The sequence below is a fragment of the Indicator indicator genome, chromosome 28, assembly GCF_027791375.1.
Source record: "Indicator indicator isolate 239-I01 chromosome 28, UM_Iind_1.1, whole genome shotgun sequence".
Classification (NCBI taxonomy): Eukaryota; Metazoa; Chordata; class Aves; order Piciformes; family Indicatoridae; genus Indicator; species Indicator indicator.
In genome coordinates, this window is record NC_072037.1 from 3,057,419 (window position 1) to 3,082,514 (window position 25,096).

General features: G+C 46.1%; 1 protein-coding gene across 1 annotated transcript in view; it reads left to right on the forward strand.

Moving 5' to 3' along the window:
• CACNA1B (calcium voltage-gated channel subunit alpha1 B) overlaps nt 1-25,096 on the forward strand; it is a 437,648-nt gene that overhangs the window by 335,346 nt on the left and 77,206 nt on the right. The window contains exons 27-32 of the mRNA XM_054393221.1: nt 2,559-2,570; nt 8,248-8,344; nt 12,340-12,500; nt 19,139-19,301; nt 20,433-20,543; nt 22,028-22,111. Coding sequence (XP_054249196.1) covers nt 2,559-2,570; nt 8,248-8,344; nt 12,340-12,500; nt 19,139-19,301; nt 20,433-20,543; nt 22,028-22,111 — 628 coding nt within the window. The remainder of the gene's footprint in view (nt 1-2,558; nt 2,571-8,247; nt 8,345-12,339; nt 12,501-19,138; nt 19,302-20,432; nt 20,544-22,027; nt 22,112-25,096) is intronic.

Here is a 25,096-nt window from a genome sequence, read left to right on the forward strand (position 1 = left end):
GACCTTTGAGGGTCCCTTCCAACCCGCTGATGCAATCTCTGAATCTGTGTATCTGTAACATCGGGGTCTGGGCTTTCTGTGCCCAATCCTACACCAAGGAATTGTTTAGATCTTGGAGCGAAGTCATGTCCAATCTGAATTTCTCAAAGGGATGTTGCCCTCCCCTCTTTAAAGACTTTGTCCACATTCATTAGAGATTTGGTTTCCAGAGGAGCCAAGTGGTCTGCTTTGAAATGGAAATGCTGGGCTGGTGGATCTCTTGCTTACCTAAAACATGACATCCAAACCCCAGGCTGCTCGTTAACCTTGCTTAGGTATCTGTGGTTTAGCTTCCCTGCAGATGGAAGATAGTAGCACAGCATCTTTCAGACAGGGTCAGGCTGGGGGAAGCAAAAACTCACTCACAAGAAGTTCAGCAAGGTAGCAGAGAGGTATAAAAGCCAAACAGTATCAGCCACAAGTGTTGGTCCTGCAAAACAACATTCCCCAAGGAGAGGAGGAGGGGTTTGAAAGCCATGGAGATGTGGTGCTGAGGGACATGGGTCAGAGGTGACCTGGCAGTGCTGGGTTAATGGTTGGGCTCTGTGATCTTAAAGGTCTCTTCCAACCTGAACGATTCAAAGTCTGATGCTCCCTGAGAATTTCCCTTTCCCGTTAGGAATTCAAACTTCCGAGGCAGGCTGGGGGCAGAGGCACTTTGTGAGCCCTTCAGAGCAGCTCTGTGTGCTGTGAGAACAGCCACCAGCGTTTGCCTTTAAAACCTCTTCTCTTTGAGCACGATTTCCTTTTGGAGAAGTTAAGGATTCAAAGGACTACTTTTTGTCACCTTTCTGAGTCGTTTTTGTGCTCTAGGGTTTTTTTTATCTGTTGCTCAGGTTGGGCCATGAATATCAAGCAGCTCCTCATCAGCCTCTACATAAATGAGTGGCACTTCATCACAGGGTGCCCCAAGCTGCTGCTTTGAATCAGCATGAAGCAGGGATTTGCAGGAAGCAAACTCACAAACCCTGCCTGCCTGTTGACTGGCACCCAGATTAAAGCAAGGCAAACCTGTTTCTGAGGCTTGGAATGGAAAAAATGTTCTTCTTCTGCGTTTTCTGTTTTTTTTTTTTTTTTTTTGTGATGACTGTGACCTCTCCTACGTGTCCAGGTGTCACATCCAGTTCAGAGAACTCTCAAAGTGTCTCTGCTCTAAGCTGAGAGCAGGAAATCCACTCCTTTGCAGGAGGTGACTTGCTCTCTGTTCCTCTTAATCCAGCCATGAATCCTAACAAGTTGTTAGGCTGCTCAGCTGAAAACCAGTTTGACAGTTGTATCCTCAGCCCCACTGCCCTGTTTGGTTAAACCAGAGAGATGCTCTGAGCCTGCTGAATTTTTATTACCCTGAAAATGAGCTTTTGGAGACTAAACTGAGAGCTCTTCCTCTCTTTCTTGTTTTGTCAGTGGGCTTTTTCTAGCCAACACTTAACACGGCCCTGGCACTCATCTTCAGTGTCACTGAAAGGATTTAATGGGGCAGTTTCCAGTTGGTGGGTGTCAGTTAGTTCATGCATATTCTTGACCCCACTGGTGTCCAGTGAAGGTTGGTGTGAATCAGCTTCTCTCTGAGCAGACCTGTCCCTGAAAACCTGGGGAAAAAAAAAAAAAAAAACAGAGCTCCCTGAAACTCTTCCAGCTGGAATATTGCAACAGCCTTGTTTGTTTAGGCATATGAGGTGGGATCAGTCATGGCTGCAAGGTTCCTAAAACCCATCTCAGCCTCTCAAACCAGCTAGCAGTCCACTTTCTGTCTGTGTAGCTCTTTAGCAGCTATTCTGTGCTTGACTGTAGTAAAAAAAAAAAAAAAATTAAATTAAAGCCCCAGTAGGATGCTGGAGACAGCAATAATGGTGATGGTGATGAGAATGAAATAATGCCTTGGGTTTAGGAATGCACTCCAAAGAGGGATCCTTTTCTTTTCCTAAAGACAAACATGCCACAGACACACAGCCAGGTCTGAGAGGGATCCTTTTCTTTTCCTAAAGACAAACATGCCACAGACACACAGACAGGTCTGAGTCTTTGGGGAAACAGAAGCAGAGGAGCTTCAAGCCAGCTAGGAAATTTATCATCAGAATTTCTCAGTCCCAGGAGGAAAACATCCTCACTCCACAGAAATTCCTGACAAATGGCAGCAGGGAGGTTGTGTTTGCACATCCTCAGCCACAGCAGGGGTGGGGCTGGGACACACAGAATTCCACCCTGCCCTTAGGGAAAAGCAAAGAGCATTTGCCAAACGATCCTGGTTATTGCCTCCCGAAGGATGAAGGGGTGTGTGCCCTGCCTGCTGGCCAGCCAAAGGGCTGCTGCTCCAGGAGGGGGTGGCTGTGTGCTGATTGTTGATTCCTGTGGCTTCCTGGTTGATTCTGCTGAGCTGAGTCGGGGGGTGTGGGGCAGGGGCTGGGGTTATCTGCCACACATGGCTGTATGTGCGTGGGGTGCACTGGATGGCCTTATGTTTCTGTTTGTCATTGACTCTGCTCTTTCTTTGTCTTCCTCTTGCTGGAATCTCTCTCTAGGAGTTTCATGGGGTAATATGTCATTCCTGTCTCTTGCTGCACTGGTCTGCCTGTCCAACCTGTCCACACACACTTGCCACTGTGGAAACAAACCATGACACACCCATTGCATCGACTCCTTCGTCCCTTTATTGCTCATTACCCAGTGAAATGTATTTTCCCTGAACAATCCTCATTCATCCTGGTTTCCTTTAAGCAGAGGGTAGAAGCAAGCCAGAAAGCCAAGCAGACCAGAGAGGCAGAAACCATGATAGGAAGATGCATTTGGAGCAAGAAGGTTGGAGGAGATGACTGAGGTCATAGAATCACAGAATCAGTCAGGGTTGGAAGGGACCACAAGGATCATCCAGTTCCAACCCCCCTGCCATGGGCAGGGACACCTCACACTACAGCAGGCTGGCCAGAGCCTCATCCAGCCAGGCCCTGGCTGTGCCAGTTTGCAGTTGATGAAAATGTTAATAGCCAGGTTTGAAGCAGCAGTTTTAACCTCACCCAGAGGATTGCATCTCGGAACTGCATTAGCAGCTCTGGAAGCTTCAGGACTCATTTAGTGCAATCTGGGCAATGTGACCCAGCTGGGATCCAGGCTGTCAGGCTCTGTCATGCTGAAAAGTCTTTGCCATGAAAGCAGAGTGCAGAGAGCAGGGGCAATTTGTAAAGGAGGAGGCAGCAGAGCTGCATTTAACCACCTGCAGTGTTGTGGTTGGTGTGCTGCAGCTCAGCTTTGGAAGGGGAGGCAGAGCTGCATCATCTCTAGGATGAGAGGGAATGGCTTGAAGCTTGAGGAGGGCAGATTTAGCCTGGAGATTAGGAAGAAATTCTTTTTCAGAGAGGGTGGTGAGACACTGGAACAGGTGACACAGGGATGTTCCCTCCCTGGAGATGTTCAAGGCCAGGCTGGATGAGGCCTTGAGCAACCTGGGCTGGTGGGAGGTGTCCCTGCCCATGGCAGGGGGTTGGAACTGGATGAGCTTTAAGGTCCTTTCCAACCCAACCCAACCCGTTCTATGCATCTATGAACCTCACATCTCCAGCAGGGCAGGAGGTAGGATGTGCTCATCTGCAGCAGATCAAACCCCAAGATGCAAGGAAAAGGATGCAAAGAGAGGTCTTTGATGTAGCCTCCAGGAAATTGGGTACTTGTTTGATTCTTCTGTCAAGGAAAGCAGATCCTTTAGAGCCTGGAAGAGAGTGGCTTTGTGCTGAGGCAGAGCTGTGTGACCCCATTTACTCCTCAGTGCAGGAATTGACTTTCTGCCTTGGGGATTTCAGGAGACTGCAGAATGTGGTGGCTCCACCCTGCCCTGAATATTTGATGACATGACTGTGAGAGGCCCCTGCCCCATGAAATCAGAGCTGCTGGCAGGAGTGGCAGAAACAAGAAGCTTCCATTTTGAAGAATTGATTTTTTTTTTCAAGGCTCTTTTATTTATGAAAGAAAGAAAAAAAAAATGGGCCATGCAAAGTGAAAATATTTTTAATGTTTAAAATAAACAAGCAGCAAACTGCCCTAGAAAAGAAAACCAAACTAGTCTGATGCAACCAGAATTCACCTAAATCAATTTATTTCTTTGTGGTGGTGTTCTTTTTTCAAGTCATTGGGCTCCTGTTTGCTGTCTGTCTTTATCCTGTTTGCTCCTCTGTAGCTCTTCTGAATCCTGTGGTTGTCATTTTGCAGTCACCTAGAATCTTTTCCTTCCCTAGAAGTTTCTTTTTGTGGTGAAAAATATTCAGGTCAGATATCTGCTTGTATGCTGAGTCTTGCTTGCACCTGAACCTTTTATTTTGTGAGACCTGTGTTGGAGTGGTGTGAAGGCAGTATTGGCTGAGGGGAGGTCACAAGTAACAAGTGACAGGACAAGAGGGAATGGCCTCAAGTTGCACCAGGGGAGGTTTAGGTTCACTAAAAAGGTTCTCAAGCATTGGCACAGGCTGCCCAGGGAGGTGTTTGAATCCCCATCCCTGGAGGTGTTTCAAAGAGGCAGAGATGTGGTGCTGAGGGCCATGGTTCAGCCCCAGCCTTGGTAGAGCTAGAGAATGGTTGGGCTCAGAGGTCTTAAAGGTCTTGTCCAATGAAACTTATTCTGTAAAAACAAAGCTTAAGGTTTGATTTGAGAGGCTGAAATTGTTGCAGAAGATCCATTTAATTCAAAGGCAAATTTGTATCACTCTAGTGCCAGGTGCCAGTGTGGAACCTTCCTGAGACATGAAGCAAGTTGATTTTTTTGGGATCCTCTGTAGGACTTAGATCACAAATCCCATTAACATTTAATTGCCTCACACTCTTGATTTGCTTAGGTGCCTGAAAGTTAAGGAAAAAAAGGGGGAAAAATCAGTCCTTCTCAGTGTCCTTCATTCAGGCAGAAGGAATTTTGTAGGACTGGAGCTGTCTGCCCTTCATCTCCAAGCTCTCAGTGCAGTCATCCACAAGACTCCTCGTTGTAAACCAGCTGCTTCTCTCCTAGACCCAGGAGAAAGGATTTGCTCTGCCTCACCAATTCACTAGTCCCCAGGAGGTCTTTTCAGCCTTCCTAGAAATATCAAGTCCACAGAGGTGGTTGCTTCAGGCTTGGAGCAGCCCTCTGAGACCTGAGCCAGCTCCATCTGAGCTGAGAAGTGTTGAACTTCCCTTCCAGGAGGCTTCCTTAGTACAAGTGCATGGCAGTGTGGCAGAGTGGTGTTTAGGTTCTGCTGGAACCAGGAGCACTGCAAGCTCCCATGCAGAGCTCTTCTGTGCTTCTGCTTGAGCCCAGGTGAGGACTGCTGAGTTAAGAGCCCAGTGGCTGCCTGCCAGGGGCTGTGCTGCTAAGCTGGGGCTCTGTGTAGTAATCTGCAAACCAGAAACATGGCCACAATGACTTAGCACTGAATATAGTCCTGGGCTGAGGTATCTTCAAGGTACCTTCACTCTTCTCTCTCCTCTACTTTCCTCAGCTTCTGCCTCTTCCCCCTCCCTGCCCTGGCTTCCTCATCTAGTTAACAGGAAGCAACCTGAGCAATTTTCTTGGCTACCAACCATGGGAACAAGCTGGCTGGCCAAGCCAGGTTGGATCTCCTTCCTCATTACCTATTTCCCCTTCTATTTGCCTCCTGCCACTGATTATTCTCCTCAGATGTTTTTTTTTTTCAGTCAGAGCAGCTAAAGATCAGGCAAAGCTGCCTGGGGAGAAGGTGAGCCCCAGCTTGGATGGTTTCACTGAAGGTTTTGGTGATAAGGATGTGGCTGCAGTGACTGTGGCAGGATCATTGTTTGCTAGGAGTTGGAGATTTGAAACAAGGATGCAAAGCCAAAGATGGGCAGAGCTGCAGTTACACTGAAGAGGAAGCCACTAAAAGCTGTGTTGGTGTCTGCTTCATCTTGACCAGATTGAGGGCTCAAGAATGAGAATCCAAAGTTATTTCTTTTAAATACAGAGGAGTTGTTTTGTGGCATGCAATCAGTTCTGTAACTCCCTGAATATTGGCTCAGTCATGAGCAGAGGGCTGGAGCTGCTCTCCTATGAGGAGAGACTGAGAGAGTTGGGGCTGTTCAGTCTGGAGAGGAGAAGGCTCCCAGGTGACCTTCTTGTGGCCTTCCAGTATCTGAAGAGGGCTACAAGAAAGCTGGGGAGGGACTTTTTAGGCTATCAAGGAGTGACAAGACTGGAGGGAATGGAAGTGGGGAGATTCAGACTGGATGTGAGGAAGAAGTTCTTGCCCATGAGAGTGGTGAGAGCCTGGAATGGGTTGTCCAGGGAGGTGGTTGAGGCTCCATCCCTGGAGGTGTTTGCAGCCAGGCTGGATGAGGCTCTGGCCAGCCTGCTGTAGTGTGAGGTGTCCCTGCCTATGGCAGGGGGCTTGGAACTGGCTGATCCTTGTGGTCCCTTCCAACCATGACTGATTCTATGATTTACAGCCAGGATCCATCTGTGGCTGGTTACAACTTCCCTGAAAGAGGAGACAGGGAGAGGACAGGCAAAGCTCTATCTTCTTCCCCCTTCCCTCCATTTCTGTTAAATCAAGTGGAAGGGCAACTTGTGCTCAATGGGATACAACCCATGGCCCTCCAAAGATTCCTTGTGCATTACTGCTCCTTGCATTTCAGTACAAGTGCAGGGGACTGGTAACTGGAGAGAAAAAGCAGAGCAGAGCCAGGAATGTGCATTTCTAGGCTGCAGGTTCCAGTCCAGTGTCAGTGTTGAGCAGTACAGTGTGAGGACTGAGCTGTCAGTCTTCTGGAAGTGGATAGATTGCAACCAGACCTTCTAGGGCTGAGCAAGGTCAACCAGCCATGAATCCAGGGAGGTGGTGGAGTCCCCATCCCTGGAGGTGTTCCAGAAACCTGTGGCCATGGCACCTGGGACCATGGTTTGATGGTCGTGGTGGTGTTGGGTTGATGGTTGGACTGGGTGATCCTAGAGGCCTTTTCCAAGCAAAACAACTCTATAATCCTAGGAGCCTGGGTGATTTCCTCTGCTCTTGGTGCTTATCCCTCAACATAGGGCTGGCTGCTGGCAGGGTGGGGGGGTGCACATACTTCTTGAGAGTCTCTCAGTTACTTGCACCTCTGTTGCTTTCCTGAAGGAGAAGAGAAATGTTTAGCCAACTGGAAGAGCATAGGACAGGTCTGTCAGCATCTGTTCCACGTGTTACCCATCCACACCTGTGTCCCTTCAGTTACAGTCTCAGACCCAAACCTGTGGTCATGAATAAAACTCTGTTCAAGATTTTTCATCCCATTTTTCACTTCATATGAAATGCAGGGGAATGTCCTTGTTTTGCTGTTGGGTTGGAAGAAGAGGTAACTGTGTCCTTTTTTTTTTTTTTTCACTTGCTTTGGAAGTGCACGAGCAAAGGGACTCTGTCCTTGCCCTAAAGCCTCTCAGTGGTAACAGGAGGAATAGTCTCAAGTCCTGCACTCAGTTTTACCAAAAACTAAACCCAAAATGTGACTTACAGCACCTGCATGCCTAAGTGGTGGCCCTAGCACTGTTCCAGGCATGTAATATGCTGTCATATTACATGTTCCTGCATGGGTTTGGTAGCATGTCTTCCAAGAGAGACTTGAGGATGAGGGTACATGGAGTGACTCTGGTCTCCAGGAGAGCTCTGTCCCTCAATATGAAGGCTTCAGTTCCCTCTGGTCACTGTCTGCTTGTCTAAACAGTACAGAACAGCCTTGCCAGAGAAGTGCAAGAAGCACACAGGGAAACATCCTCCTGTCTCACCCAGGTGTCTGGGAGGGAGGAGAGCCAGATGTGACCTTCTCACTTCTCCTGCCTGGGGCTGGGATGAAGGTACTGAGCCTCATCTCCAGGTGGCTGCAGCCAAAGAGTGCTGCTGCCCCTCCTTTAACCACTGCCTGAGCAGGCAGTTGGGGCAGGAAGGTCCCCAGTTCCTGGGTGATGCTCCTTGAGTAGCTGGGGAGTGAGGGAAGGCTGGAGAGCCGAATGCTGCAAGGACCATGTCCTGCCCACAGCCTTCCTCCTGGGTGGTGATGAAAGGGACATTCATCTGCAGCCCTCAGTGGTGCCACCTGCATCCACGGTGAGCTTGGCACCCAAAACCTGCAGAAAAAAAAAAAAAAAAAAAAAAAAGAACAAACCCCAACCCAAGCCAGTTCCACAACCAAACCCACCCTGGGCATCACCACTTAGTGACTTGACCAAACTCTTCCCTCTGTTGTTCTTTTGCCTTTTATCCCTTGCAGAGGAACCAAGGGCAAGGACATCAACACCATCAAGTCCCTGCGAGTTCTGCGGGTCCTAAGGCCACTGAAGACCATCAAAAGGCTGCCAAAGCTGAAGGTTAGAGAAGCACCACACATCCCTCCTTCCCTGCAGGCTTTCCTGCTGAGCTGAGTGGAAGCTGAATGGACTCAACTTAATCCAAGTTATTTCTGGGCCTCGCTTTTTGGGTTGGGTTGGGTTGGGTTGTTTTTGTTTTTTTTTTTTTTTTTTTTTTGGGTGCAGTTCATCTCTTTTGGGCAGGGCTCTAGAAATAGCCCTGCAGATGTTTAGCAAATGTCAACCACTCCTTTTCTTTTGCAAACACTGAGTGCAAGGTTATGGAGATGTTGTGGATCCACATTCAAAGCCAATTGCTGGGAAAAAAAAAATAAAAAAGGAAAGAAAGGGAGGGGAAATAGAAGAAAAAGTGGGAAAAATAAATTAAAAAAAGGGAGGTTAAGGGAAAAAAGTAAATAAAAAAGGGTGATAAGGGGAAAAATACATTTTAAAAGGAAGGGATAAGAGGAAAAATAAATAAAAAAGGGGGGATAAGGAAAAAAGCAAATAAAAAAGGGGGGTAAGGGAAAAAAAGTAAACAAAATAAAGGGGGAATAAGGGGGAAAATAAATTAAAAAGGGGGGATATGGGAAAAAAGCAAATAAAAAGAGGGGAGATAAGGGGAAAAATAAATGAAAAAAGGAGGATAAGGGAAAACAGTAAATAAAAAAGGGTGATAAGGGGAAAAATAAATTAAAAAAGGGGGGATGAGGAAAATAAATTAAAAAATGGGATAAGGAAAAAAGCAAAAAAAGGGAGGATAAGGGGAATAAAGTAAACAGAAAAAAAGGGAATAAGGGGAAAAATAAAAAAAGGGATTAGGGAAAAAAGTAAATTAAAAAAAACAGGGGGAATAAGGGAATAGAATTAACAAAAGGGGGATAAGGGGAAAAAATAAATAAAGAAAGGGGGGATAAGGGAAATTTTTTTTTAAAGGAGGGGGATAAGGAAAAAAGTAAATAAAAAAGGGGAGAAATAAAGGGTAAAATAAATTCTTAAAAAGGGGATAAGGGAAAAAAAGTTTAAAAGGAGAGGGATAAGGAGAAAAGTAAAAAGAAGGGGGATAAGGGGGAAAGTAGGTAAAAAAGGGGGAATAAGTGGAAAAAGTAAATTTAAAAAAAGGAGGGGGATAAGGAAAAAGTAAATAAAAAAGGAGGGATAAGGGGAAAAACTAAATTAAAGAACGGGGGATAAGGGGAAAAAGTAACTGAAAAAGGGGGGATAAGGGGAAAAATTAAAAAGGGGGGATAAGGGAAAAAAATTAAAAAAGGAGGGTATAAGAGGAAGAAATTTAAAAGGAGGGGGATAAGGGGACGAAATAAAAAAGGAGGGAGATAAGGGGAAGAAATAAAAAAGGGGGTAAGGGAAAAAAGTAAATAAAAGGGAGGCATAATGGAAGAAAAGTTTAAAAGGGGGGTTAAGAGAAAAAAAATAAATAAAAAAGGTGAGGATAAAGGAGGGGGAAAAGTAAATCAATTAGATTAGAGTTTGTAAGTGTGGTGCTCTTAGAAATGATATAGGAGAAAATAGGGTTTGGAGTGTCTGAATTTCCCTGGAGAACAGGAGATGAATATTGCAAGATTTTTGTGCCCAGCCTGCCTGAAGAGAAATGTCATCCCTGCCTGAGGACTCGGAATCTGTTCCTCTTTTCTATTAAGGAGTATCTAGAGCACGGGCTGCAGAGCAGTGCGCTTCCATCTCCGGCATGCTAACAGGCAAATCAATGTAATGGCCCCGTGGTTAACTTATTCAACAGCCTTTCAGGAAGCCTTTGAGATCCAGGCAGTGCCTGAAAGCAGAAGAATGGAGGGGGGAGGTAGAAAAAAAAAAAACAAAGCGTGGTCGTTTCTGAGGTTTGGGATTGTCTTGGATGCCTATTGTGGAGCATCTTCACGGTGGGCTGACTGCTTGCAGCCATCTCTTTGCTGCGAGAGCTGAGGAGAGAGGTCTGGGTGCTCCTGGCAGGCTGAAGCTCTGTCAGGCGATGCCTTTTTCACACACACAAAACCCAGGGTCAGCTCTGAGAGAGGTTTGCTTTTGTCCTTACCCACAACTCGTGCTGGGATCGGTTTTGATTCGATGCATCTTTATGCAAGGCTGAGTTCACCTCGAAAAAAAAGGCAAAAAGAGAGCAGGAAGAGTGATGTGGAAGGAGGTAGCAAATGGCCTTTGTTTGTTTAGCAGTTTGAGTTGGGGAAGCTTTTAGGTCACAAAAGCAGTCAACAGCAGCTCAGTCCTACAGCAGGACATCCAACACTTGTTTTTCATTGAATATCTTCCTTCTTTCCAAGCCATTTTACAGAGCACTTCTAAAGAAGCATTCAGAAATCCTCATGCAGCAGAAGTCACATTCACATCCTTTGGCTTCAAAATTCTATCTGTTATTTATGTATTTATTTGTTTGTTTGTTTGTTTGTTTGTTTTACCCTGGATGTGGTCTTGTAACAATCAGCCACATGAATGGGGTGATTAGAATCATGCAATGGGCTGGGTTGGGTTGGAAGGGACCTTTCAAGCTCATCCAGTCCAACCCCCCTGCAGCCAGCAGGGACATCTGCAACTAGAGCAGGTTGCTCAGAGCTCCAAACAACTTTACCTCTGGAATGGTTCCAGGGGTGGGACAGCTGTCAGCTCTCTGGGCAACCTGGGGCAGTGTCTCACCACACTCAGCATGAAAAGTTTCTTCCTTCTCTGCAGTCTAAATCTCCCTCTTTTAGTTTCAAACCTTCACCCCTTGTCCTGTCACAAAAAGCTTTAGTGATATTGCCAGGGTTTTAAGTAATTCCAGAGTTTAGCCTGGAGAAGACTGAGAGGAGATCTTGAGAAGGTTTATAGATATGTAAAGGGTGGGAGTCAAGAAGAAGGGCCCAGGCTCTGTTCAGTGATGTCCTGTGACAGGACAAGGGGCAATGGACACAAACTGGAACCCAGGAAGTTCCACCTCAACATGAGGAGAAAATTCTTCGCTGACTGCCCAGAGAGGTTGTGGTGTCTCCTTCTCTGGAGACTTTCAAGACTCATCTGGATGCATTCCTGTGTGACCTGCCCTAGCAGGGGGGTTGGACTCCAGAGGTCCCTTCTAACCCCTACCATTCTATGATTCAATGAACTCAAGACTTCAAGGAGAGTAATTTTGAGACTTTTTCTCTTCCATTCAGAGCAAGAGGCACAGCCCTGCACAAACCCTCTGCTTGCTCAGTTGCTGTTATTATGACAAACTTCTCAGGCCACAATTAAACCCCAACTTACTTGTAAGAAGGAACCAGTGACTAATAACCAAGTAAGAAACGTAGCTGAGAAGTTCTTTGGGGGGCAGTTCAGAAGTGAGAGAGGCTGCCTGGATTAGTCACACTCAATGTTGGTAGGCAGTTACTTGGGAAAATATTATTCCAAGCTTTTGTTGGTTTGTGTCTGGGTCTATTTTCCTGATTATTCAAAAAGGTCAAATAAGGGTCAAGGAGAAACATATTAGATGAGTTTCTACCTATCCCCAAGGGTGTTTCTCATTTCATTATTGGCCATGGAGATATTTCCTTAGGTCTGATATTTATCTTGCTGAGCTGCAACCATCTTCATCAATTTGATGAGCAGCACCAGAGGATTCAGTGGCACGGCCCCAACTCGCTGAGCAAGCAGCAGATGGAGGAAGCTGATGCTGGTTCTCACTGCTGGAGCAAGGACTCTTGGTCAGACATTTGGTGTGCAAGTCCATGGAACCGGCCATGGGTTGCAGGTTGGGGAATTAGGGTGGAGATTAGGAAGAAATTCTTTCCAGTGAGGGTGGTGAGAACAGGTTGCCCAGGGAGGTGGTGGATGCTCCCTGCCTGGAGGGTCCAGTGGGAGGTGTCCCTGCCTATGGCAGGGGGTTGGAACTGGATGATCTTTGAAGTCCCTTCCAACCCAAACCATTCTGTGACTCTAATTACTCTTAAATATGGTTAGATGCTGGATATCAAGATTCTAGATGAACTTTTCTTTGCTTTCAACCCCTTCACCTTGTTCTCCTCCCTCCCCAGGCTGTCTTTGACTGTGTGGTGAATTCCCTGAAGAACGTCCTCAACATCCTCATCGTTTACATGCTCTTCATGTTCATTTTTGCTGTCATTGCTGTGCAGCTCTTCAAAGGCAGATTCTTCTACTGCACAGATGAGTCAAAGGAGCTGGAGAAGGACTGCAGGTATGGCTGGCTGTGAGGGTTGTGGGCAGGAGCCTGATTTTTCATGGGTAGCAGCAACTCCCTTCAGTATCCCAAAGCTGCATCAGGCAGGTATCTGCTGAGCATGATGAGACTCCTGTAAGAATGATCAATGCTTCAGCTCAGTTACCCTGGAGGAGAATTTTCCTCTTTGTGGTTTTAATTCCTGGCTCTGACCTAGCAAATACTTATCCAAGTGCTTGATGACAGAGTGGAGTGGGCTCCTTTTGCTGGGGAGGTGTGATTTAAGGGAAAGAGTTTCTGAAGGGCTGGTGTCAACAAAAAGAAACAGACTTAAGTTGCACCAGGGGAGGTGTAGGTTGGACATGAGGAACAATTTCTTAATTCTTAGGGCTTGTATGAATTAGAAAAACCTCATGGATAAAGAATCAGAAGTGAGCTGGTAGGAAGATGCAGAGCTCCTAATCAACTAGGAAAAGGGTCACCCTTCAAAGCCCCATCGTGCTTTGTCCTTTGCAGGAGGCTGTCTAGGTGCTTTACTCACCACACCATGCATCTGCCTCACTCACCCTTCTCTTGGCACCTCAGCCACCTCCTCAGCACTGCCCAGGTCTGCTTTGTGTCACCTCCCTCCTGCCACCTCAGGGCATGGCCCTGCTGGGACTGTGTGCAGACAGCTGCCATGATGCTGTTGCTGCCCTTCTTCCTTGCAGCAGAGCAGATCCATTGCAGAAAGGAATGTGGAATTACAGGGAAGTGCAGGCTGGAGAGGAAATCTCCAGAAGCCAGGTCCCTCAGCCCCTCAAAGCAGGACCATTTAGGAGTTAGATTTTCCAGCCCTGTAAACAGGATTGTTAGAAACTCTTCTACAGAAAAACATTAGAACTGTTGAAGTGGGAGGAAGAGGGACCCTTTGAGCTCATCGTGCCAAGAGGGCCTATAGTGGCACTCAACTAACCCCCTGCTCACCCGAGCCCACCCCTGCTGCTAATGACATGACCCCTAAACCACATCCCTATAATCCCCACTCCATGTGTCATTCCAAATCCTCTCAGGGATGTTCGACTCTACCACCTCCTCTGGGCAGCCTTTCCCATATTTCATCAATTTAGATATATATAGAAGAATCTTTCAATAAACTCTCTCTTGTAACTAATATAAACCTCCACATTACCCCCAATCTTCCAAAACTCCCACAAAACCTTCCCAATTTATTCAATTTATCACTCATACCCCCCCCCCCCACTTTGCACCAACCTCTCAAGTTTGCATGTGTGTGTATCCGCTTTGTGTCCAAATCTTTGTTCCACCTCTGTGTCCGCTCCAAAACAATCTTTATATGTGTTGTGTAACACCCACTGTGTGTGTGTGTAACGTGTGTTGTAAATTACTATTTTACAACTCCCATCCTAACCTAATCTCAAACCCCCACATTTTACTTTCACTCAGCACCCCAATGTCCTTTGTGTGTGTGTGGTGAGAGCCCTCTGGCAACGTGGTTCCAGTGTCCCAGTGGGTGCCAGTGACAAGTGTGTGCCTCAGGGTCCTGGGACCAAGTCTTGTTCAAATTCTTTTTTGAGGTTGCCTGATGGACAGTGGCATTGAGTGCCACACCTCAGCGGTTTTTTTCTTATTACCAAATCTTATATATCTCATCATACCTTACTTTAATTTAATGGATCCAACCATGTACCTTGTACATTATATGATATTTTTTATGTCCCATTCCAACCTCAATATTAACAACTACTCACTCTTCCATATTAGACCTTCATCATTTTTACATTTTTCAATCCCAATCCCCAATCCCTTTTTGCATTTCCTTTCATCATAACATCCCTTCTTATATTTCCAATTTGCGATTTCATCATTTTTTCTTCTCTTGTCACCTCATTATCCTCCTATATCCCACAATCCATCCCCATCTCTCCAATCCTCTCCATTTCCATCCCCTCATTATCACTATATTCATCATTTCCTCTATCTTTTCAAACACCCCCACTTCTCCCCTATCAATACCACACCCATATACTTAACATTACTGCCTGTATCCTCATAAATATTTAACATTACATTCATTCCCTCCCCACACTTCACCTCTCATAGATCTTTCTTCTCAAAACCAAATACTTTCTTCCAACTACTATAATTTTACTAACATACATTTCTTCTCTACTTCACATATTATCCCAACAATATTCCAACCAGTCAAATCATTTCTCACCAATCTCCATCATTTTCTTCCAAAATATTCTACTACTTTCTTCTTACCCATTTTTTCTACTTTTACATTCCCCCCTAATAGCCTATTTTCTCCTATACTCCATTACTGTGTGATCTTCCGTGTGTGTGACAATCCCCATCATTATTTTTTATATTGTGTGTTGCTCACTGTGTTTAATGTGTGCCATTTGCCTTATTGTGTGTGTGTGCCACCACTGTGTGTTTATTATGTGTGCATTCCCATTCATTGTTATTTCACTTTCCATTTTATGTGTGTGTGTGTGTCTCATATTCATCCCAATCATTTTTGTGTGAAATTAATTGTGTGTGTGTGTTTATCCGTGTGTGTGTGTGTGTGTGTCTTATTCAAATGTGTGTATTTTGTCATATGCAAGTGTTCCTTTTTCAGTGCACTGTTAATTGCTGCCTTTGCCCAATGGGTGCATGTCCTAATTACCACTCTCTTCCTTTCTAGAGCACACGGTTCCAGTTCCTGTGGCTCGAAATGACTCAAAAAAAAAAAAAAAAAAAAAAAAGGCCTTTGCCTGTGTCACAAACCTGTCTCTTTATTTGTTTCATACAGTGCTCAGTCAGACTTTTCCTCCTGGGACCTCTTGGTGCTCCTCAATGAGTCACATGAAGCTGCTGATTTGGTGTAGTTCTCTCATTTGCTCTGAATCTTTGTTTTTTTTTTTTTTCCTATTTTGACATAACATTCTAAAGAACAACTATTATTTTATTCCACATCCTATTTACATTCAAAAATCTATGCCACTAATACAACGTCATTGTGTGCCCTGCTCACCCTCTTCACCTTTCGCCCTCCTGTTCTATTTTTTCCAATACTTGCGTAGCTTTGATTTATGTCCATTTAAAATGTTTTACATATTCATCTGAAACCACATCACATATTAACCCATATATTATAATCACATTGAAAAAATCATCTCTTCGATCAAATCATCACCTCTTATACTTTCCTATTACTATCTTAAATATATCACTTATCACATTTCATCTTATTTATTCCACATCAACATAATCATCACAACCATTTAATCATTTTCATAACTCCTCCCTTTAAATCCATCATTCCTCCTACATATTTTTAATAATCCTCACTCTTATGCTCCACAATAATACACTTTAATTTAAAAAAACTTATTTGTTTTTAAAAGTATTATACAAATCTTAAATTCAATTCATACCCCAACATAAAAATATTTCATCATCAAAAATACTTTAATAATTACCATACCCTTCTTTTATCCCATATTATACATACAAAATCATTTTTCATGTTATACACCATTACATAACTACCCATACCTCCACCAAACTATGTGTGTCAAAACGTGTGCACATTCTGTGTGTCCCAACTGTGACCATCTCCACCCAATACCCTACCCTCCCATTTTAAATATCCCCATCATTTACTACTCAACCAACAGTGTGTGTGTGTGAGTGTGTGTGTGTGTGTGTATCCCTTCATATCATTTTATATAATGTCATCAACTCACACTTAATCACATACACCCCCATTTCCCCCATTTTAAACTATATACTTAACCATTAAAACACCCCACTCCAACATCATATATTATCAACCCCCCATCTTTAAACCCATCCCACACCACCACTAAAACCACACATAACCCCACCCCACACCAACCCAAACCACCCTTACAACCAACACCCATCCCTATATCTATTTTAATACGTATAATACCATCTCAAAGTGAGTTACATCCATCCCCACCACATAATTCCCTAATTTATCCACACAATTAATACCAATTATCAATCCCCCTTCAAACCATCCAAAACAACACACATCCCAATCATCATCTATCATTCATCCCACTTATTCTTCCAACCACCTCTTCTCCCTTTACCCATCCATTACCATCAATTAGTGTGTACAAACATAACCTAAGTGGTGTGTAAAATAATACAACCCAAATGTGTCAAATACAACAACCAAATATTAATCAGTGTGTGTGTGTCTGTGTGTGTGTTCCCCTTTATAACCTATAATACCCTTTATATCCCTCACTATCACAACCTCTGTGTGACCCTCTCATACATGTAAATGTGTGTTCACCATTTTTACACGTCTGTGTCCATCTTATCGCCATTGAACCCCTACGTGTGTTGTGTATATCCAATATTTTCATCTCCACCTGTGTGTAATCCATAGTTTTTTTTTTATTGTGTGTGAAAAAATGTGTCTGTGTGATCATCTGTGTTATCATATAAAAACAAACCCATGTGTGTTCCCCCCCTTCGTCTCCTACGTGTGTGTGTGTGTGTCTCATTTCCCCTTTTTCCACACCACCGTTTCAACATTTTGTTAATCTTTCACTTCTCACTTTATTTGTGTGTGCTGTGTGTGTGTTGTGTTAATTTGTACATACATTCATTCACCTTATAATATGCCACTTCACTATGTGTGTGTGAGCCACCGTGTTGTTGATTGTGTGTGTGAACACTTCTCTCAGCAGTGTGGCTGGCTGAGATGTCCCCCAGAAGTAGATGCCTTGGGAAGAGTGTGAGACCAGGGAGAGCACCCATGAGGCTTTTCTTTAGTGTCCTGGCAAAAGTCATCATTTCCAGCTCAGGAACCTCCTGGTTGTTCTTCAGTTAGTGGCATCTCTCTATTTTTCTTCCATGATCCTATCCACTTTCCTCCTGAAGCCACACAGATGTTTTTTTTTTTAGCATCCACAACATCCTTCACCTGGGGTCCCACCAGCCTCAGTGACCTGTTGTGATCAGAGCCATCTCTTTTCATTCATTTGGAAACTAGAACCTGAGTCTGGATGAAAAGAGATGACTTTGAAATCACTTCTGAATTACTGCCTCATTTGTCTATACCAACACAAAGTCCAAAACAAAGCAGGAACCGTTAGGGATGCTTGATCCAGGTTAGTTCTCAGCTGAGCAGAAAATACTTCTGCTCTGATTTAAGGCTTGGAATAGAAATCCCAGATGAGAAAATGCTCCAGAAGCAAGGCTTTTTGTGGGTAGAAATCCATTTGCAATGCAGTTTTAGACTCATAGTAATGTGAACAGAAATAAGGCAGCTAAGGGGGAAAGGAGGGGAGGGAGAGCTTCCCCAGTGATATTGGTTGGGTAATTGACTGATTGGGTTGAATTCATGTTTTATGAAGTGCTAGGAGTTGGGAGGGTGAAAAAACTTACCTGGGTTTCACACCACCTTTCCTTAGACACAAATGGCATCTTTAAACACACAGATGAGGTCTTTAAACACAGAACCAACAGCTCTGGACACACAGATAACATCTCTGAACACAAATAACAGCTTTGCACACACAGAGGACATCTTTGACCACACAGAACAGCTTTAAACACACAGAGGGCACCTCTGCACAGAGCAGCTTTAAACACAGAGACACTGTCTTCAAATGCACAAATAATGTCTTTGACCACACAAGTGACAGCTTTGAACTCACAAATAACAGCTTTAAACACGCAGATAAGGTCTTTAAATGCACAAATAATGTCTTTAAACACACAAATAACATCTTTAAACACACAGAGAACATCTCTGAGCACAAATAACATCTTTGAACACCCAGAACATCTCTAAACACCCAGAGAACAGCTTCAAACATGCAGAGAACATCTTTGAACACAGAGAGAATATCTTTGGACACAGAGAGAACATCTCTGAGCACAAATAACATCTTTGAACACAGAGAACATCTTTAAACACCCAGAGAACAGCTTCAAACATGCAGAGAACATCTTTAAACAAACAAAACAGCTTTAAACACACAAAACAGCTTTAAACACCCAGAGAACATCTTTAAACACCCAGAGAACATCTTTGAACACACAGAGAAAATACCTTGAACACAGATAACATCTTTGAACACACAGAACATCTTTAAACACCCAGAGAACATCTTTGAACACACAGAGAACATCCCTGAGCACAAATAACGTCTTTGAACACACAGAACATCTTTAAACACCCAGAGAACAGCTTTAAACACCCAGAGAACATCTTTGAACACAGAGAAAACAGCTTTAAACACACAGGAAAGAGATTTAAACACACAGAACGTCTTTACCAATCCTCCAGTTCCACAAAGGGAACATTTTCTGAAGTGAGCCTTATAACTCCTTTCCTAAGTGGGAAGGGATGAGGGCCTCCTGGGAGCTGGGCTGGGCTGGGAGGCTGTCTCCTAGGATTGCATGGAGCCACAGGAGCCTTGTGGGGTTTAGTATTTCAAGAAGTGTCCCAAAGTGATCACGGTTTGGGGATCCTGTGCTGCTCTTCACCAGGGTAATCAGTACCTCAGGGACACCACCCTCTCCTGAACCCTTTGCTCACTCTTCCAGCAGTACCCCAAGTGGCTGCCAGCCCTTTCTGTGTGTTCTTTTCATCCCATTTTTGTTTTGCAGAGGGCCTGCATAGACTTTGCCATAAGTGCCAAGCCACTGACCCGCTACATGCCTCAGAACAAGCAATCCTTCCAGTACAAGATGTGGAAATTTGTGGTGTCCCCTCCCTTTGAGTATTTTATCATGGTCATGATTGCTCTCAACACCATTGTCCTCATGATGAAGGTTAGTAGTGTTGCTACTGAATCTTGGCTGCTTTGGGTTAGCAAACGTGGTGCTTGCTGGGGAGGCTTCAACCTGAGAGCTGGAGGCGATCAGCAGGAGCTATAGAATGGGTTGGGTTGGAAAGGACCTCCAAAGGTCATCTACTCCCTGTGCACTAGGCAGAGCCATCCTCAACTGGAGAGGCTTCAGTCTGAGAGCTGGGGGGGATCAGCAGGAGCTACAGAATGGGTTGGGTTGGAAAGGACCTCCAAAAGTCATCTGTTCCCTGTGCAGTAAGCAGAGCTATCCTCAACTAGAGAGGCTTCAGTCTGAGAGTTGGAGGAGATCAGCAAGAGCTATAGAATGGGTTGGGTTGGAAGGGACCTCCAAAGGTCATCTACTCCCTGTGCATTAGGCAGAGCTATCCTCAACTGGAGAGGCTTCAGTCTGAGAGTTGGAGGAGATCAGCAAGAGCTATAGAATGGGTTGGGTTGGGATTCCTTCAGTCCCCAGAGGGAGGTGGTTTGGTTGTGATGAGACACTGCTGATGGAATTCCCCAGGCAGAGCTGGTTTGGTTCATAGCCTCCTTCAGCCTATGGCCAGTGGGATGGGAAGTGGGCTCTGCAGGTCCTAGTTCAGCCTGGACTTCCCTGCTGCTGAGCAGGGTCACTTCTTGGGAATGCTAACATCCAGCCATGCCAGCAGCAGTGTCAGGCTTCTGGGACATGATCCATGGTGCCCAAGACACGCAGATGGCTGGAGACTGGGGATGACCTCCCCTCCTATCCCTCACCTCTAGACAAGGGGACCACCATATTCTTTGGGTCTGCTGGAATGAAACACAGTTCTGCACTTGTCCTCTGGTTTGAAAATGCCCTTCCTGCCCCCTGGTCCATGCTGTGATTACAGGGAGGTGTACACCAGCCCCAGTCTCCCCAGCCTGGGTGAATCCCCTGCTACCCCAGCAAGCCAGCACATAGGCAATGGTGTGCTTCTGGAGTGGCAGGAATGACCACACTGGAACCCCAAGTTTTGCTTAGTGCCATCTGGCACTAAAATGGGCAAGAGCCTTGCAGCCAGGCAAGTCAGCTGGGAAGGTTTTATTCTGCAAGTGATCTTCCAGTAACAGCCTTTCTCCCATCCTGATTTAGTTCTATGATGCTCCAGAAGCATATGAAGAGATGTTGAAATGCCTGAACATTGTGTTTACGTCCATGTTTTCCATGGAATGTGTGCTGAAGATCATTGCCTTTGGTGTGCTGGTATGTGCCTTCCTTCTTCCAAATCTTTCCTCTCCACTGTCTTAGAATTGTAGAGTAGTAGGGGTTGGAAGGGACCTCTAGAGATCATCAAGTCCAACCCCTCTGCCAGAGCAGGATCACTTAGGGCAGGTCACACAGGAATGTGTCCAGATGGGTCTTGAAAGTCTCCAGAGAGACTCCACAAGCTCCCTGGGCAGCCTGCTCCAGGGCTCCAGCACACTCACAGTAAAGAAGTTTCTCCTCATGTTGAGGTGGAACCTCCTGGGTTCCAGCTTGTACTCCTTTTCCCTTGTCCTGTCACTGAGCCTGGCACCTTCATCTTGCCCCCCACCCCTCAGATATTGATAGACATTTATTAAATCCCCTCTCAGCCTTCCCCTCTCCAGACTAAACAGCCCCAGGGCTCTCAGACTTTCCTCATAGCAGAGATGTTCAAGTCTCCAGATCATCCTCCCAGCCTCCACTGGCCTCTCTCCAGCAGATCCCTGTCCCTCTCTAACTGAGGGGCCCAACACTGGACACAGGAGTGCAGGTGTGGTCTCACCAGGGCAGAGTCGTGGGGGGAAGAGAGCCTCCCTTGTCCTGCTGGACACACTTTGATTAATGCACCCCAGGAGACCATTGGCTTCTTGGCTGGGAGGGCACACTGCTGACCCATGGATAACTTACAGGCCAGTAGGACTCCAGGGTCCTGCTCCATGGAGCTGCTTCCCATGGATAACTTACAGGCCAGTAGGACTCCAGGGTCCTGCTCCATGGAGCTGCTTCCCATGGATAACTTACAGGCCACTAGGACTCCAGGGTCCTGCTCCATGGATCTGCTTCCCATGGATAACTTACAGGCCAGTAGGACTCCAGGGTCCTGCTCCATGGAGCTGCTTCCCATGGATAACTTACAGGCCACTAGGACTCCAGGGTCCTGCTCCATGGAGCTGCTTCCCATGGATAACTTACAGGCCAGTAGGACTCCAGGGTCCTGCTCCATGGAGCTGCTTCCCATGGATAACTTACAGGCCAGTAGGACTCCAGGGTCCTGCTCCATGGAGCTGCTTCCCATGGATAACTTACAGGCCAGTAGGACTCCAGGGTCCTGCTCCATGGAGCTGCTTCCCATGGATAACTTACAGGCCAGTAGGACTCCAGGGTCCTGCTCCATGGAGCTGCTTCCCATGGATAACTTACAGGCCACTAGGACTCCAGGGTCCTGCTCCATGGAGCTGCTTTCCATGGATAACTTACAGGCCACTAGGACTCCAGGGTCCTGCTCCATGGAGCTGCTTCCCATGGATAACTTACAGGCCACTAGGACTCCAGGGTCCTGCTCCATGGAGCTGCTTTCCAGCAGGACAACCCCTGGTCTGTGCTGGTGCTTCCATGCTTCTGTTTCATGAGCTGCATTTAAAACCAAGCTTGTGAAAGGAAAAAAAAATAACTCCTGGATCCTTCTGTGTGCCCCTTGTTTGTGTCCTTTTTGTTTCTGGCAGAATTATTTCCGGGATGCTTGGAATGTCTTTGACTTTGTCACAGTCTTGGGAAGTATTACTGATATTTTAGTAACAGAGATTGCGGTAAGTACCCCTGCCTCAGTTGGCTTCATCTCCCCTGTCAGGATGCTGCTTCTTCTCCCCACCAGCCTCATTCCCTAAAGCCACCTCTGGGACACCTCCCTGATGATGCCCTGGGCTGACCTGGCAGCCTGTTTCCATTAGCTCTGCTCTTTTGGTGGAGATGGCCACAGCTGCCTGCCCCAAAGACTTCCAGGCACAAAGGTGTGATGAGAAGGACAGCCCCAGGGACTCTGCCAGGAGACAAGCAGCTCTCCTCCTCCTTCAGCCAACAGCTCTGCACCTGAGCTGCTTTTGCCTATTAATGGAAAAATCCTGTTGAATTTAATAGAGGGAAAAGATCCAAAGGGGTCTGTTGCAGGCTGCTGTTACAGAGAATCAGAATTGTTCTGGTTGGAAAAGCCCTCTAGGATCACCCAGTCCAACCATCAGCCCAACACCCCCAAGGCCATTAAATCACCCAGTCCAACCATCAACCCAACACCACCAAGACCATTAAATCATCCAGTCCAACCATCAGCCCAACACCCCCAAGACCATTAAATCATCCAGTCCAACCATCAACCCAACACCCCAAGGCCATTAAATCACCCAGTCCAACCATCAGCCCAACACCCCAAGGCCATTAAATCACCCAGTCCAACCATCAACCCAACACCACCAAGACCATTAAATCATCCAGTCCAACCATCAACCCAACACCACCAAGACCATTAAATCATCCAGTCCAACCATCAGCCCAACACCCCCAAGGCCATTAAATCATCCAGTCCAACCATCAACCCAACACCCCAAGGCCATTAAATCACCCAGTCCAACCATCAACCCAACACCACCAAGGCCATTAAATCATCCAGTCCAACCATCAACCCAACACCCCAAGGCCATTAAATCACCCAGTCCAACCATCAACCCAACACCACCAAGACCATTAAATCATCCAGTCCAACCATCAACCCAACACCACCAAGACCATTAAATCATCCAGTCCAACCATCAACCCAACACCCCAAGGCCATTAAATCACCCAGTCCAACCATCAGCCCAACACCCCAAGGCCATTAAATCATCCAGTCCAACCATCAACCCAACACCACCAAGACCATTAAATCATCCAGTCCAACCATCAACCCAACACCACCAAGACCATTAAATCATCCAGTCCAACCATCAACCCAACACCCCAAGGCCATTAAATCACCCAGTCCAACCATCAACCCAACACCCCAAGACCATTAAATCATCCAGTCCAACCATCAACCCAACACCACCAAGACCATTAAATCATCCAGTCCAACCATCAACCCAACACCACCAAGACCATTAAATCATCCAGTCCAACCATCAACCCAACACCACCAAGACCATTAAATCATCCAGTCCAACCATCAACCCAACACCACCAAGACCATTAAATCATCCAGTCCAACCATCAACCCAACACCCCAAGGCCATTAAATCACCCAGTCCAACCATCAACCCAACACCCCAAGGCCATTAAATCACCCAGTCCAACCATCCACCCAACACCCCAAGGCCATTAAACCATCCAGTCCAACCATCAGCCCAACACCCCCAAGGCCATTAAATCATCCAGTCCAACCATCAACCCAACACCACCAAGACCATTAAATCATCCAGTCCAACCATCAACCCAACACCCCAAGGCCATTAAATCACCCAGTCCAACCATCAACCCAACACCCCAAGGCCATTAAATCACCCAGTCCAACCATCAACCCAACACCACCAAGGCCATTAAATCACCCAGTCCAACCATCAACCCAACACCCCAAGGCCATTAAATCATCCAGTCCAACCATCCACCCAACACCCCAAGGCCATTAAATCACCCAGTCCAACCATCAGCCCAACACCCCAAGGCCATTAAACCATCCAGTCCAACCATCAGCCCAACACCCCCAAGGCCATTAAATCATCCAGTCCAACCATCAACCCAACACCACCAAGACCATTAAATCATCCAGTCCAACCATCAACCCAACACCCCAAGGCCATTAAATCACCCAGTCCAACCATCCACCCAACACCCCAAGGCCATTAAACCATCCAGTCCAACCATCAGCCCAACACCCCCAAGGCCATTAAATCATCCAGTCCAACCATCAACCCAACACCCCAAGGCCATTAAATCACCCAGTCCAACCATCCACCCAAAACCCCAAGGCCATTAAATCATCCAGTCCAACCATCCACCCAACACCACCATGGCCACTAAACCATGTCCCCAAGTGCCATGGGCACACATGTTTTGAACACCTCCAGGGATGGGGACTCCAGCACCTCCCTGGGCAGCCTGTTCCAATCCCTGACTACTTTTGCAGTGAGGAAGATTTTCCTAATGTCCAACCTAAACTCCTCTGGTGCATCTTGAGGCCATTGCCTCTTGTTTTACCACTTGATATTAGGGACTGTTGAATGATACTTGCCCAAAATGCAGGGTGCCTTGCAGGGCACCCACACAAATCTGTCCTCTGAAGCTCCTCCCCAAGCTTGGCCATGGACCAGAGTGAAGGTGATAGGAGGAGTGAGAAAGGGAGAGGTGATAGGGACATAGAAACTGCCAGAAACTCTTCACCCTGGGGGAACAGAAGGAATCTCTGTTCCCTGCACAAAAGCTGTGTAGGGTGATTATTAAAACAACTTTATAGAATCATTAAGGTTGGACCTTTAGGATCACTGAGTCCAACCATTAACCCAACCACTGTGACCACCAAACCATGTCCCAAAGTGCCATCCCCACAAGTTGCTTGGACACCTCCAGGGATGGGGACTCCACCACCTCCCTGGGCAGCTTGTTCCAGGTGCCTGAGAACCCTTCCTGGGAAGAAACTTTTCATAGTCATGGAATGACAGAATTGTTTGGGTTGGAAAAGCTCTCTAAGATCACCCAGTCCAACATCAACCCAACACCACCATGGCCACCAAACCATGGCCCCAGGTGCCATCCCCACAGGTTTCTTGAAC